The sequence below is a fragment of the Lepidochelys kempii genome, chromosome 6, assembly GCF_965140265.1.
Source record: "Lepidochelys kempii isolate rLepKem1 chromosome 6, rLepKem1.hap2, whole genome shotgun sequence".
In the NCBI taxonomy this organism is placed as follows: domain Eukaryota; kingdom Metazoa; phylum Chordata; order Testudines; family Cheloniidae; genus Lepidochelys; species Lepidochelys kempii.
The window spans coordinates 16,776,521-16,791,836 of NC_133261.1; the positions used below are offsets into that span (position 1 = coordinate 16,776,521).

Here is a 15,316-nt window from a genome sequence, read left to right on the forward strand (position 1 = left end):
TGTGGAAACCTGTGGTTGTTGTCTAGACACACAAGTGGAGTGTCACCAAGTGGATATCACCCTGAACTACTTGGACAGAGATGGTTATTGTGGGATTGGGGAGTGACCTGTGCAACTATGAGTCTATTAGTGCTGGTCTGGAGCACTGCAGGTCCTGCCCAAACAATGTACACTGTCTCTCTAGTCATCTCAGAGGTCTTGTACCTACTTTTGAAAAGCTCCAGCACAAAACTTTCTTGCTGAGCAAGGAATAAGAACTCAACTTTTACGCTGGCCTCTCCATCTTGACAAAAGGTCTGGGAAATCTCACCAGTTCCCTCGGATTTATGGGAATTTCCCCTCTTCTCCTTAAGGCCTTTTGCATTTCCCGCATGCCACTGGTTCAGGGCCCTGTGGGATAGGTTTCCAGAAGGCAGTGCGATTATAATGCTGCAGTGCAATGCAAGGATTCGTACAGGTTAAAACTGCATTTAAATCAATATAGCTAGTGTAGAGATTGTGCATCATTAGTATTTGAAATCCCATTGGTTCAGTCACTGATGATAGAGATCTCTAGCGCAGACTGTGCCAGAGATGGAGGGAAATAATCTCACACCCCAGAAGCCTGCCCTTCGTAGTTTGCCAGAGGTGGAGGCATTTACCTCTGGAAAAGAAGAGCTTCCAAGCAGTGGGTAGGACAGGAGAAGGGAGACCATGTTCTCCAAACCAGACTCTGGTTTCAAGCACATTCTCCAGTCAGGGAGTTACATGTCTAATGACCACATTCACACATGCAGATCAATTGCACACAAAATCACAGTTGTAAATTTAGATGCTGGGTGAAGGTCCCTTTGAAAGTTGTGGGCCGACAGTTCAGGGTAAAGACTGTGACAAACCTCCAGGAAAGATGAAGTGATGGGGAAGAGCCAAAGTAATGGCTAGGTATGTGCTGCAGCGCTAGCTGGGCTCCCCTTTGTGGTTAGATACCAGGTTGCTATATTGGACCAAACCTCTGGATCCCATTGCTTTTAAGCCTGCTGGATCTGAGCAGCATCCAGATACTCTCTCTTAATCTGGCCTCTCCTGTTTAGACTCCTCCTTGGGATATGGGGCCCTGCGGCCCAACTGGCCTTGGCCAGTGCTGGCCCCCCATGTCTCCCCAAGAGCATAGGCATGCTCTCCCCAGAGCTCCACCCTCCTAGGTACCTGAGTTAACAGTTTAACTCTTTGGGGACTATGTGACCACTAAAGCATAGAACGCACAGACTTTGCAAAGGAACTTCTAAACCATACCCCCTTTTCTCATACAGTTACACGGGAGTTACCAATCTAAGCAAAAATAGCACCTGTTTGCAAGATCCTCAGTCCTGCACAGAGTCACTTGAGTCTTGAGCAGTGTCCTTCAGCGACTCGAGGATCCTCCTGCATGTTGCTCCTCCTGCTTAGTCTTCTCTTTCTTTCAGTGCTCTTCCCCCTCTGTCTGTCAGGGGCTCAGCTTTTAACAGTTTCAGAATCCTTTGTTCCGTTTTTCCCCTGTGTCACTGCAGGTGGTGAGCCTCAACAGTCTGAGCTAGACTTAAAGGGTTTGTCATCTGTATTGTCCCCTAAGTCGGGGTGACTGGGGTTATCCATAGCCATTGTTTATCTTCCTGCAGATGTACAAAACCACCCATGATTGACTTAACTCATTGAAACCATGTAACAAACATGATGGCAATCAGATAATTGTTATAAAAATAATACGCTATCTCCCCCCATTCTTCACAGTATGGCTGGGACAGCAGGGTTTGGGAGACTGTCTGGCTTCAGTTTACTAGAGGTGATCAACCTATGACTCTGAGCTAGAGAATGATGGGGTCAACAAGTAGAGGAAATATGGGGGATTTTCTTACTAACATGAATTGTTCAAATTAAATCAGCATTAAAAAGGAAGGCTGACCTTGAGGTTAAGGCACTGGACTGGGACCAAAGTTCAGTTCCCAGCATACTCTCTTTGTGCCGCAGTTCCTCATCTGTAAAATGGGGCTAAGAATACTTCCTTTCTTTCCCCTTTTGTCTGTCTTGTCTATTTTGATTTAATGTTAAGAGACAGTCCCTACATACAACCAGCACAGTGTAGCTCTAATCTCAACTGAGGCCTTTAGATGGTACCGTAATATAAATAATATATATTAATAATTATTAGACCAGAGACTTTTCCCCATGAGGTCCTTTTGGGAATGTTTTCAAAGGGCACTCTGGGAATGAGGCCATTGCTGCCATACTGATTCCCACTCACTCTTTCCCTCTTGCTCCTTCCCCCAAACTCCTCTTCCTTAACCCTCCCCTCTCCCTGGATTCCACAGGATGCATACTCTGAAATTGCCTACCTTTTTGCTGAGTTTTTCCGAGATCTTGACATAGTCCCATCTGACATCATCGCGGGCCTGGTCCTCCTGCGTCAGAGGCAGAGGGCAAAGCGCAATGCAGTGCTAGATGAGGTGAGTGCATGGAGTGCGTCTGGATTGCACGGTCCCAATGCGGGTTCTGTGACTGCGTGTATCTCACTCATTTCCACTTGGCCCCTGTTTTACCTTTGCTTTTACCTGCCTCAGGCTCTGCCCACTTCATTTCGGTTGTATGATGGGCTGTTACCAGTCATTGGGTTGTGAATTAAATATAAAATACTTACTTCTTCTGCAACACCTTGATCTGAGACTCCCAAAGTGCTTTCCATACAGCGATCCGTCCTGATTCTGGTTCTATTCAATATCTTCATAAATTGTTTGGATAATTGCATAGCAAGTAAACCTGGGGCAAATCTACACTACAGCACTACATCAGCGCAGCTCTGCTGATGCAGCTGCACCGCTGTAGCACATCTGGTGAAGATGCACTACTATGTCGACGGGAGAGGTGCTTTCCTGTCAGCATAATTCCTCCACCTCGGTGAGAAGCGGAAGCTATGTCTGTGGGAAACTTGCGTTGCTTGTAGGGGGATTTTTCACACCCCTGAGCGATGTAAGTTATATTGACTTTGGCTGTAGTGTAGACATGCCCTAATAAAATTTGTGGACAATACCAAGCTGGGAGGGGTTGCAAGCACTTTGGAGGATAGGATTAGAATTCAAAATGATCTTGACGAACTGGAGAAGTGATCTGAAATAAATAGGATGAAATTCAATAAGGACAAATGCAAAGTACTGCACTTCAGAAGGAATAATCAATTGCACAAATACAAAATGGAAAATGGCTGCCTAAGAAGAAGTACTGCAGAAAAGGATCTGGGGTTTATAGTGGATCACAAATTAAATGTGAGCCAACAATGTAATACTGTTGCAAAAAAAAGTGAACATTGTTCTGGGACGTATTAGCAGGAGTGTTGTAAGCAAGACACAAGAAGTAATTTTTCCACTCTACTCAGCACTGATAAGGCTCGACTGGAGTACTGGGCTACACAGTTCTGGGTTATACACTTTGAGAAAGTTGTGGACAAATTGAAGAAAGTCCAGAGGAGAGCAACAAAAATGATTTAAGGTCTAGAAAACATGGCCTACAAGGAAAGATTGAAAACGTTGGATTTGTTTCGTATGGAGATGAGAAGACTGAGGGGGAGATAATAACAATCTTCAAGTATGTAAAAGGTTGTTACAAAAAGGAGGGTGATAAAATTGTTCTCCTTAACCACTGAGGATAGGACAAGACGTAATGGACGGGCTTAAATTGCATCAAGGAAGATTTAGGTTAGACATTAGGAAACACTTCCTAACTGTCAGGATAGTTAAGCCCTGGAACTAATTACCTAGGGATCTTGTGGAATCTCCATCGTTTTAAAGAACAGGTTAGACAAACACCTGTCAGGGATGGTCTACTCTAGATAATACTTAGTCCTGCCTCAGTGCAAGGGGCTGGATTAGATGACCTGTTGAGGTCTCTTCCAGTCCTACATTTCTATGATTCCATTAAAGAATTAAACCTCATAACCCCTTTCTTTTTCTAGGTGGGTGATATATGCAGATTTAGTTTCCCACCCCCGGGTAGTACATTATAATTATTTAACCATGTACATCAAGATTATGCCCCCTTCTATACTTTTGTGTAAAGAAGATTCCTGTATCCAGCCAAAATGGCAGGAGGAATATTAGGGATAGTTACTGTACTCAGGGAGTTAATGAAAGTGAACTTGGCTAATTGATACCCCTGCAGAAAAATGCCATGGGAGCAAAGTGGTCCAGGACCCCAATTTTCCAAGGCTGTCATGCTAGTGATAAGAGAGATTCAAAATCAGGGGACTAGAGATCAGACTGGGTGGGAATTGGAACAAAAATAAGCTCAGAAAACTGACCAGATGGTAGGGAAAAAAGATCTCATCATCTGCGAGTTGTGTTGGCACAGAACAATGGGACCTTGCCTTCCCTTGTGCACAGCCATTGTTTCTTTGTGGATGGAGGGAACTCACCCATATGTGTGTGTGATTTACAGGCAAACAATGACATCTTGGCCTTTCTGTCTGGGATGCCAGTGACCAGGAACACCAAGTACCTGGATCTGAAAAACTCGGTAAGTCACCGGCCCATGAGCTCACCTGCTCTGTGCAGAGCCATAAAACAAACAGCAAACTGACTGTCTTCTCATAGCTCGTTTCCCTTTGTCTCTTAGATGGTGTTTGCTCTTTCATTTATTTCTGTCTGTCTCACGTAATCAAGGAAATTAAAGATGAAAAAGACCTATTAGATGATGATAACAATAAAGCTTAGCTCTTGCTTGGGTCTTTCAAAGCTTTCTAAAGCATTATCCTCACCATGTCCCTATGAAGTAGGTGGTATTATCCCACACGGAGGAGAAAGAGCAATTAATTGACTTGTCCAAGGCCACAAATGAGGAGTCCGTGACACAGGCAGGGTGTTAATAGACGACTTTCATACAGAAGTGCTGTCAGCAAAGATCAGGGTTCTATCTCGATCAGAGCAGAAGGCCACCTACACCAAGATGGAACATTGCATGCTGGAACCAATAGTGTCTGAAGGTTGTATTTCTTTAATGAAGGTGAAGACAGCTGAAATCTGTCCCATTTTGTGCAAATTCTGTTTAGCTTTTGGTTTCCTGGCATGTTGCCATTGCAGCCCTTGAGAGGGCACACTTTGACCATCTTCCTGGATTGTTGCAAAAGAGTTGAGGTGGATGACCCAATCCGCTTCTTTTCTGATCAAGTGATTCTGTGATTAATCTACCTGTGGTTCCATTCTGCTCCACTGTGTTCCACTTTGTCTTCAGACTGCCTCTCATTATAGACAGGTGGATAATTGCCTATGTGTCTCCTTTCATAGACAAGGTCAGCACTGTTCCACATGTGCTTTGAGGCACATGGCCCTAGACTTGAAAAATGGCTTTACAATTCCATCTCTGTGCATCTCCATGACCATCTGTGGCTATATGGGAACAATATGTTGGAGCAGCAGTACTCAAACTGTGGGTTGGGACCCCAAAATGGGTTGGGACCCTGTTTTAATGGGGTCAACAGGGCTGGTTTAGACTTGCTGGGGCCTGGTGCTGAAGTCAAAGCCCAAACCCCACCTCCCGTGGCTGAAGCCAAAACCTGAGGGCTTCGGTCATGGATAGTGGGGCTCAGGTTACAGGCCCCTCCACCCAGGTGGCGAGGCTGTGGTTTTGGCCCCCTACCCGGGGCAGTAGGGCTTGGGCAGGCTCAGGCTTCGGTTCCGCTCCTGGGGTCATGTAATAATTTTTATTGTCAGAAGGGGGTTGCGGTGCAATAAAGTTTGAGAACCCCTGTGTTAGAGAGATCCTGTTACTGACAAGTAGTAACCTAGTATCTCCTCTCCTCAATTAGGGCAGTGCAGGGCACTCTGGGTTTTGTGCGGATTGGGACTGGCACTGGGACCTCCTCAGTGTAATTGAGCTAAGACCACTGTGGGATGGCTTCCCTTGCAAAAGTCTGATAGTTTGCTGATGTACTGCAGGAATATCTTTAGATCTAATTCTTAATGTTATTAAACATTTATGGGTGAGAGCCTCAGCTGGTGTTAATTGCTGTAGCTTGGTTGATTTACTCCAGTGGAGGATCTGGCCAAGGATAACCAATGTGCCCTCCACAAGGTAACTGATGATGTACTCCAAGGTCTGTAGCTGCTCTGGTGGTGGGGATAGGGAGGCCTGATGTAATGTGCAGACACCAAGAGGAAACAATGATGCACTTCTCTAACACGTGTTAGGGAGTTCTTGGTGGGGAAAGCTCTGGATAAGGGAGGCTAGGTGAGGCAAGCGCCACCAAAGAGAATATGAAGGGCACTTAATCTCTCATCTCTTTCAGCAAGAGATGCTGCGGTACAAAGAGGTCTGTTATTATATGCTGTTTGCCCTGGCAGCCTATGGCTGGCCCATGTACCTGATGAGGAAGCCCACCTGTGGACTCTGTCGCCTGGCTAGATCCTGCTCGTGAGTGGCCTTCCCTGCCTCTCCATCTGCCTTCACTTTCTCTCTCTCTCTCTCCCCATTTTGCCTCCTCTCTCCCTTTTCTCATTTTTCCCTTCTTTCTCCTTTTCTTTATCTATCTCCCCTTTCCATCCATTTCTCTTCTCCTCACCTCTCCTTCTTTCCTTTCTTTCTTCTCTCAGGCTCCATTCCCTCTCGTCTGCTCAGTTACTTTCCCTATCCCTTCCCGTCCTTTCTTTTCAGTCCCTTACTCCCAACTGCTCATCTGTCCTCCCTATTAAATAATCCAGGCTGTGTCTCAGTATGCCCTCTCTGACATGCTAAAGACCTTGCCAGACCTGTGTGCTTCATACAGCCAGAATGGGGAATTGATTAAGACTATATTCACTGAATCAGAATTGCCATCTCACAGCTCTGGGAAGCACAGAAATGCAAGGAGCTGACATTTGGCGTGAATGAGATTTGGCTAGGATCTGTGCTCCTTGCTGTCTGGCATTTATTTCTGACTCCAGGAGTAGCATGGTCACCTCCAGGTAGCAGCACTGCAGTTAAAGTGAGGTAGCACTTTCATTTTAAACATTCTATATTTTCAGTTGCTTGGAACTTTCTCATTATTTTCTTTTTTTGTGGGGGAGAGGGGAGCTACGCTTTTCAGGCACGGTCTCAATCCAGAAGTTGTTTTGATTTTTAGGAACGTTTTTAATAAGAGTCTGTCCACTTTTCAGTCATTTGTGCATGAGGTGTAGGGAAACACATTTTTCAAGTCCTTTTGGTGATTAGGTTTGGTGGTTAGCCTCCAGAACTGCTTTGTTTTTTACCGACATAGACCTGAATGAGGGATGGCCTCTTTTTCTGTTACAAGACATTTGGGATTGCAGTAACAAACGTATAGCATCCCTCCAGGCATGCAAAGTTGTGCAGGGTTCAAAGATCCCACAGTCACATTGATTCTTCAAAAAGAAAAGGAGTACTTGTGGCACCTTAGAGACTAACCAATTTATTAGAGCATAAGCTTTCGTGAGCTACAGCCCACTTCATTGGATGCACGAAAGCCCACGAAAGCTTATGCTCTAATAAATTGGTTGGTCTCTAAAGTACCACAAGTCCTCCTGTTCTTTTTGCGGATACAGACTAACAGGGCTGTTACTCTGAAACCATTGATTCTTCGGTCATTAGTTGCACTGTTGCTCCTCCTGGTGTCCACAAGCAACATTGCACCCCCTCATGAAGATTTTACATGGTGACACTGAAAAAGAGGGTGTGTCTACTCTGGGAAAAACTGAGCATTTTTTGGCATGGGTGCAGCTCCACCTGTAGCATAGGGGAGCACGGGCATTTTTACCGCCATGGCATCTAAACCTACTCAGGTCACAGTTAGGTGGTAAAAATGTCTGTTCCTTCTTGGCTGTGATACAGCTTCATGGCACCAGTGCATAAAAAACAATGGCCAGAGACTCGCATGCAGAGTCTCTCAAGCCCACATAGTATCTCCCTCTGTTTTCCCTTCTCGGCTCAGTGCCTCTCCTGCTTGCCCGCCCCTCTTCCCAAAGCCCCACTTCTCCCCACCTTTCCTTTTTCCTCAGAGTAGTTCTTTTTCTCTGCAGATGTTGCTGTCTCTGCCCCTCGCGGCCCCGCTATGCCCCTAGTGTCACCATTGAGGAGGATAACTGCTGTGGCTGCAACGCCATTGCTATCCGTCGCCACTTCCTAGATGAGAATATGACTTCCGTGGACATTGTCTACACCTCCTGTCATGATGCGGTAAGGAGACTCTATGTCACCTGCTGTGCTCCGGACATGTTCCCCAGCCACTTCCCCATGAGAGCTATGTGCTCTCTAGCATGGCTGGAAGGCTCTTAAGCCATTCCCCCGACACTGGAGATCCCCCTCCGGACTGACCGCACCATGTGTATACAAGTCTTTACGTTCCTGCTGACCTTGAACAGTCCAGAGGGGAGATCTGTCATGCAGATGGTCTGCTTCCCTCTAGCTGGGAGGGAAAGTGTGTGTGTGTGTGTGTGGCGGGGGTGGGGGTGGGGGGGGGGAAATCACAGCTAGGTGGGGCTGAAGGTTTTAACAGGGTAATGTATTTTACCCAGGTCTATGAAACTCCTTTCTATGTGGCTGTGGACCATGAGAAGAAGAAGGTGGTCATCAGCATCCGAGGAACTCTGTCTCCAAAGGTATGGATGCTCTGTGATGGAAGTCTCCTGGCGTTCACCCTCACCAGCATGCACCAGCTTATGCTTGGTCCTTGGGAATCTCCTTCGGTACAAGCAGAGAGTTCATTTCACCCTCTTGCTGTCTTTCTTTCTCTCAGTCTCTGAACTGTATTGGTTTCTCTCCCTCCAGGATGCCCTGACTGACCTGACAGGGGATGCAGAGCGCCTCCCAGTTGAAGGTCACCATGGAACCTGGCTGGGACACAAGGTACTCAGAAAATGCTGCTTATTTTGGCCTTCTAATTTTACAGTGTAATCCCAACCCCTGTCCCCCAAAATGTTGTAAGATTTATTAATTATTTGAGAGCCTTGGATTAAAAAACTGGCTGTATCATGGCCAAGTGGCATTATTAAAACCCCCAAAATCTTCTAAGGTCACTGTGCCATTAATCAAAGAAAAGAAAGATACACAATTAATAAAAATATGACTTTAATAAAAGGAATCTGTTAAGGTGGAAAACAAAATCACTGACAGCAAATTCTGATAAGCTCAGTCGGAAGAAAAATAAATTTAGCCCTGACAGAGTGTAACAGTCTCAGTGTTGCAAGGCAGATGGTCACTGACCCACACCAGAGCCTCATCTCTATTGAGAAAACTTACACTGGTGTAACAAAATTGATGTAGCATGTCTATATTAGAGATCTGGCCTGGTGTAACTAAATCGATTTAGTTAGTATAGACAACACCTTTGACCCCAGGACAGCAAAGTGCTAAATTTAAAGCATGTGCTTAATTTTAAATACATGAGTATCTTAGTCAAAGGGACTAATTCCATGCTTAATGTTAAGCACATGCTCAAGTCCTTGGCTGGACAGTGGTCTAATATCCTGATCCGGAACGGGGGGTGGGTTAGCTCAGTGGTTTGAGCATTGGCCTGCTAAACCCAGAGTTGTGAGTTCAATCCTTGAGGGGGCCATTTGGGATCTGGGGCAAAAATTGGGGATTGGTCCTGCTTTGAGCTGGGGGTTGGACTAGATGACCTCCTGAGGTCCCTTCTAACCCTGATATTCTGTGATAATGTGAAGACTTGCTCATGCAGGTAGTTCTTATTCACATGCATACTGTCACTGGGACTCTTGTGTTTGGTTAAGGATTATATCTATGGATAGGCTTTCAGAATGGGGCCATATTGTTGAAACCAAGGTTGCATTCTTGCTCTTGTAAATGTGAATGCTGTGTTTTAAGCTTCCGAAGTAACAAAAATTAATCAGCATAACAAAATAATATTCAGAAATAAATGAAGTAATGTTTTTATCATATAATTGGCATTCAGAAATTTAAAGTCTGTGCTGCTCGTTTCATTTACTAAATATTATGCTTATCAAAAGGAGCTAGCGCTAACATCTCCTGCTGTTCAACTAATGCATTTTGTTCAAAATTACGTAGTATAATAATAATTGTAAACAATTTTTATGAAATAAAAAAGATAAAATGTAAATCCAAATGAAAATGACATTAATAAAATGAAAATCTAAGTTACAAGTATCTTATTATCTATTGTGCAAATCTAAAATCCATGTTAGAGATAAAGATTTTCTCTTGACTGATCTTTTTCGAATATTTGCATAAATATGTCTGATTTTATTACATATTTTATCAGAGCATTTGCTTTTTTCTTTTTGTATTTTTGTTTGGCCTTTTTATTAAAATTTTCTTTGCTATTCTTTGATTAATGGCTTCGCAACTTCAGATATAACTAAAAGAAGTTTAGTTTGTTTTTTATTTTATAAAAACAAATTATAATTATAAAATATATTTGACTATATTTTTCAGATCTTAGATAACCCCCAATAATAAATAGCAAAGACATATATAACTGTATTTTAAAATACTGTTATCAGGCCTGCTGACGGGGGGTGGAGGGGGCGATTTAAAAGGGCCCAGGGGCTCCCAGCTCGTGCCACAGTAGCAGTGGTGACATCTGGGAACGGGCCGCAGGGCTCCTAGGCACACGAGACCGCTCCGAGTCCTGCAGGCCAGTGTGATTGGCCAGCATGGGCAGTCCTGGAAGTGACGGATTTGTCACTTCCGCCCTGGGCCCCACCCCCTCAGGGAAGGCCCTGGGCCTGGGGCCCAGAATTTCTGTTGGCGGTCCTGACTGTTATTAATATGAATTACTAGATAATTAAAAGCTATTGGCTCCCAAGAAAGACTAAATAAGATAATATTTTGTATGTCTCTTGATACATTTTTAATATATTGTATAAAAATCAAAAGTTAATGTGAAAATAAATGAAGTGCTTCACTCATACTCACATGTATCTTTGACAAAAGTATATGGCAGTATTGGGACTTACCATAAGTTGTTTTGTTTTCTTGTGTTGATTACTTTTTCACACATACACAAGTAACAGGAATAACCCACCTCCGTTTGCTGAGCCAGTTCACTGTTCTGTTTCATGTACAGTTTATCATGTGATCTACAATTGGAAACTCTTGACAGGTTTGTACTGACCTCACCACCGATTCATTACAACTACAATAGGAAGGGAGTGGTTGAGTCACATCTGTTGTCATAGTTTCATTAGTTAAGAATGACCTGTGCTATTGCTGGGGCTTGACTATATCTATATTCAAGGTTGGCCGGTTATCATTGCAAAAGTAGTGTAAAATCACAAGTCTATGGGAAAAATAATTTTAAAAAAAGTCATAGGGTTACATTATATTGAGCAAAATGCCCTTAAAACTCAATCTAGTTGTAGTCATATTGATCCCAGGATATTAGACAAGATGGTGAGGTATACCTTTTATTGGACCAACTTCTGCTGGTGATGGAGACAAGCTTTCGAACCATAGAAGAGCTCTGTGTGGCTCGAAAGCTTGTCTCTCTCACCGACAGAAGTTGGTCAAATAAAAGATATTATGTCACCCATCTTGTCTTCTTAAAACTTAGGTTATTCTTTCATGGTCCAGTGCAATGAACATATCTAGAGCCAAATAGCTAAAGAAGAAATAAAATAATAAGGTAACAGAGGAATCTTTCCTGGTAGCAAGCTAGCCAGGGTGACAGACAGGGACCATGTCTTGTAACAAAAAGCCTTAAAAGTTATGGCTATGACAAATAGCATGCTCTTTTAACTATAACAGCTAGATACAACAGTTCCTAATAACAATTAATAACAACTTCTCTTCTTCCAGTAGAGCCTATGTATGGATTTTCAGAAAGATTTATCTCTGGGGAAAATGTGAAGGGGTTTTGAGCTAGAGGGATCCAAAGTAATATTAGACTCCCCAGATTTCAAAAAGGAGTCATTTTTAACTCCTTAGAACTACAGAACAGTACAAAGTATTTTCTTGTAACTCCCCAAATTCTCCTTTCTGCCCCCTACCAGTGATGTGCCAGTTTTTAAATTAGGCCCCGTTTTTTATTCCTTCATAATTTACAGAATGATATCCCAGTTTAACAGGAAAACTAAATGCAGCTCTAACGATAATGATGAAGCTATGACTATGGTTCCATAATAGTAAAATGACTGTGTGTATTAGACTATCAGTATCAAGAATATATCTATAAGGCTGACTAATTCAACCCAGTAGTAACATATCATCATGGATTCAGGTCAGGATTTTCAAAGATAGGAGCCTAAAATCCATGTTAGTTATCTAAATAAGTGACCTGATTTTCAGACGTTCCCATTGAAGTTAAAGATGAACAGGGACTGTTCTTGAATGAGGTTGAAGTTGAAGAACTGTCAGAAGGCCTGGAGCAGAGACTTAAATGATCCTGATAGCAACTTTTTGATGATATTAGCATCACAGATGTCTCATTTGTAGGTTTACAAACTCATAAGTGTTCTCCTCTTCCCTTTCATTACCAATTTCATTCAGTTCAGTGGTACATTTGATCTTGAAGAATTTGAAGAAACCCAAGTTGCTGCACATTTTTGCAATGTGCATGGATCCCTTATATCTTAATGGACAACACTTGACAATGTTCACTTTTTACTTTAGAGCTGTTTTAGTTATTTCAGGCCATCCAAGCCCTTGTTTCCTATCATATTGTTCACCTTTAGGCAGATTGAGTCAGGTGATTCATTGTAATAGGGTCCTCTGGGGGCAGAGGGGCCTAGCGGTAAGTATCGGCTCGTTGCGGGGGCAGTGGTAGGGGAGTCTGGGCCTGCCCAATCCACTGGGCTCCCAGGGTCCTAGGAAGGTTAGCAGTGTTTGGCATCCAGCAGGGGGCCCTCTGAGCTACCTTCCCTGGGTCACTTCCTACCACTGCTTCTGGTCTCAGATAAGAAAAAAGAAGGAAACCAAAACCTGCTGGCCCTGGCTGGGCTCTGCATATGGTCTTGTCTCCTCTAGGAGGCTTCTCCAGCTCCTTTTGGCTTTCTGGGTAGGTCTGCACTCCTTCCCAGCCTCTCCCTTCTGAGCTGGGTTGCTCCCTTTTTAACCTGTGTCTCCATACTCTTGGGTTGGAGTGGCAGGGTTAGCTGGGCCCAGGAACTCCTTTAACCCCTTCCGTCCCAGTGTGGGGTTTGTATACCCCATCACATTCATACGTTGGTGTTAGCTGATCACTAAACACTAATCATCTCTTGCAGTGTGGATCAGCAGCCTCCATATTTACTATGGATAGAATGAGAAACAGCCATGTGCTGAATTCAACACTGTGTAGACTGAAGGCAGACAAATAAGATGAGCTGGCCAGCTTTCTATAGAACTGTGTTATCAGTTCCCCAGCCACCTTCCAGAAGTTTCTAGATTCTACCTAACTAAAGTCCCCCAAATAGTTTACAACTACAAACCCACTCTGATGTGTTCAGTATCCGTTCACCAGTGGACCCATTCCTCTACCCATCTGGGCTTCTAGACAGTTTTCTCACTCTCTGTTGCTAGTAAGCATAACAAGAACCTTGATGTTCTCATTATTTTCCCGTTAACTTGTTAGAATAGTTAACATTTTTTATTTACAGATTGAAATTAAGAGGAACATGGTTAAGGTGCTAGCACTCCGGAGATCTGGGTTCAATTCGCTGTTCTGCCAGAGACTTCCTGTGTGACTGTAAATACCAAAGATAGATGGCCTAATGTTCCAAGTGTCAGAAAGCTTTCAAAGACATGTTGGTTTCATACTTTGGAATGACAGTGGGCCCTAGTCCTGACTGGAGCCTCTGGGTGCTACCATAATATAAATATTTATTACTTCTGCTACTGTATAGCAGTTCACAACCATGCTAACTAGACACATACTTGCTGATACCCCAATTAATTCCTCTCCAAATGAAGTGAAAGGCTGAGGCAGTACTTTCCCCCATCACGCCTTGGGTGCAGTCCAGAGCCTTAGCTGGAAAGCTCACTAGGTCCTTGCAGTAATTTGCTAGCCTCTGTGTGTTGAGACTGTGCTGATATGCTAATGATCACATTTTGGTCTATGCTCTTTGGTGTCTGCCCTCAGGGAATGGTGTTGTCTGCTGAGTACATCAAGAAGAAATTGGAGCAGGAGATGGTGCTTTCTCAAGCCTTTGGACGTGACTTGGTGAGTCCTTGCTCTCTTGTGCCCCATGCAGAGTGTTTAAGAGATAGGATTCTCCTGTGCCACTGATATTGTCCCTCCATCCACACTTCCCTGAACTATCTGTAGTAGAATTGGTCCCAGGCACTCAAAGCTTTCTTCTGATTCCTGCTGATCCTAGCCATCAGAGCACCAACTTGTTACCCGTTACTCCAATGTCCTTGTTCCTCCATGCTCCCTGTTTTGAAGGGTTCTCCACACCAGTACAGCATAGCTCCAGAGCTAGTTTTCAAGGCAAGGAAGTCATCCCATAGTGACACAGAGCAGAGAAACATATGAATAAGACTAAAATCTCATGCCCATGGAATCCATTAGTTTAGAGAAAGACGACTGGGGAGCAGTGCCCACTAGCATTCATCTGGACAGCTCAGATATATTTTTTTGCATGAGCTGATCTTCCTGTACCATGAAGAAGACCATACCACAACTCCAGAATGCTGCCCTCCAAAGTGAATGTAAATTATACCACACTGACAGACTGATTAACTCTTAGCTAAGGGAGGGCTTCTCTGGACTGTCAGGTTCCTTGCCATGAGAAGATTTCCCTGTTCTCGTGCCCAAAGAAGGCCTTGGTCTGAAGACGGACTATTGGGATGTAGCAAGGAATCTAGAAACGAAAAAGGAGAGGAAGAAGGAAAAGAGGTTATCAAGGAAGGATGGCAGACTGCAGGACTCGATAGCCAAATACCCCAATGAGATTTCCACCTTGTAATGTGTGATAAACGTATGGAGGGATGCATGGGTCACTACTCTGATGATTTCTTAATATGATGCTCTATTCCTTTCGCCGTAGAAAGTGGAAATTGGCCTTATTAAGTGAGTTCTTACTCATGAGAGGGAAATTTTCCTGCTGTCCCATAGATCTCAATAATTGCTGCCCAGACTTGCAAGAATATAGTGGTGTTAGAAGCTCTGATACCTTAATTCTCTCCTGCACATTGTACACACAAATCTTGTTTTTGTTCCTGTCTAAATAATACTTGCTCATCCATCACACATCAAGACAATTTAATTTGATTTCCTTTTGGTAAGATTGTTTTAAATATGATGGGTCCAATCTTCAGCAGGTGTAATTTGGTGTCGCTCGGTAGGATCTGGCCCAGGAAAAGTTAAGGAGATGTCTCCATTAACGTGCTACAGGGAAGCAACTTTGTGAAATAGTCAAGTGCT

The 15,316-nt window shown here is 43.7% G+C and overlaps 1 protein-coding gene across 2 annotated transcripts in view; it reads left to right on the forward strand.

The window, feature by feature from the left end:
- Nucleotides 1-15,316, forward strand: part of DAGLA (diacylglycerol lipase alpha) — a 106,602-nt gene that overhangs the window by 67,000 nt on the left and 24,286 nt on the right. For both annotated transcript variants that reach the window (XM_073346943.1, XM_073346944.1), the window contains exons 8-14: nt 2,325-2,459; nt 4,441-4,518; nt 6,287-6,411; nt 8,013-8,169; nt 8,508-8,591; nt 8,761-8,838; nt 14,030-14,110. In XM_073346943.1, the coding sequence (XP_073203044.1) occupies nt 2,325-2,459; nt 4,441-4,518; nt 6,287-6,411; nt 8,013-8,169; nt 8,508-8,591; nt 8,761-8,838; nt 14,030-14,110 (738 nt within the window). The remainder of the gene's footprint in view (nt 1-2,324; nt 2,460-4,440; nt 4,519-6,286; nt 6,412-8,012; nt 8,170-8,507; nt 8,592-8,760; nt 8,839-14,029; nt 14,111-15,316) is intronic.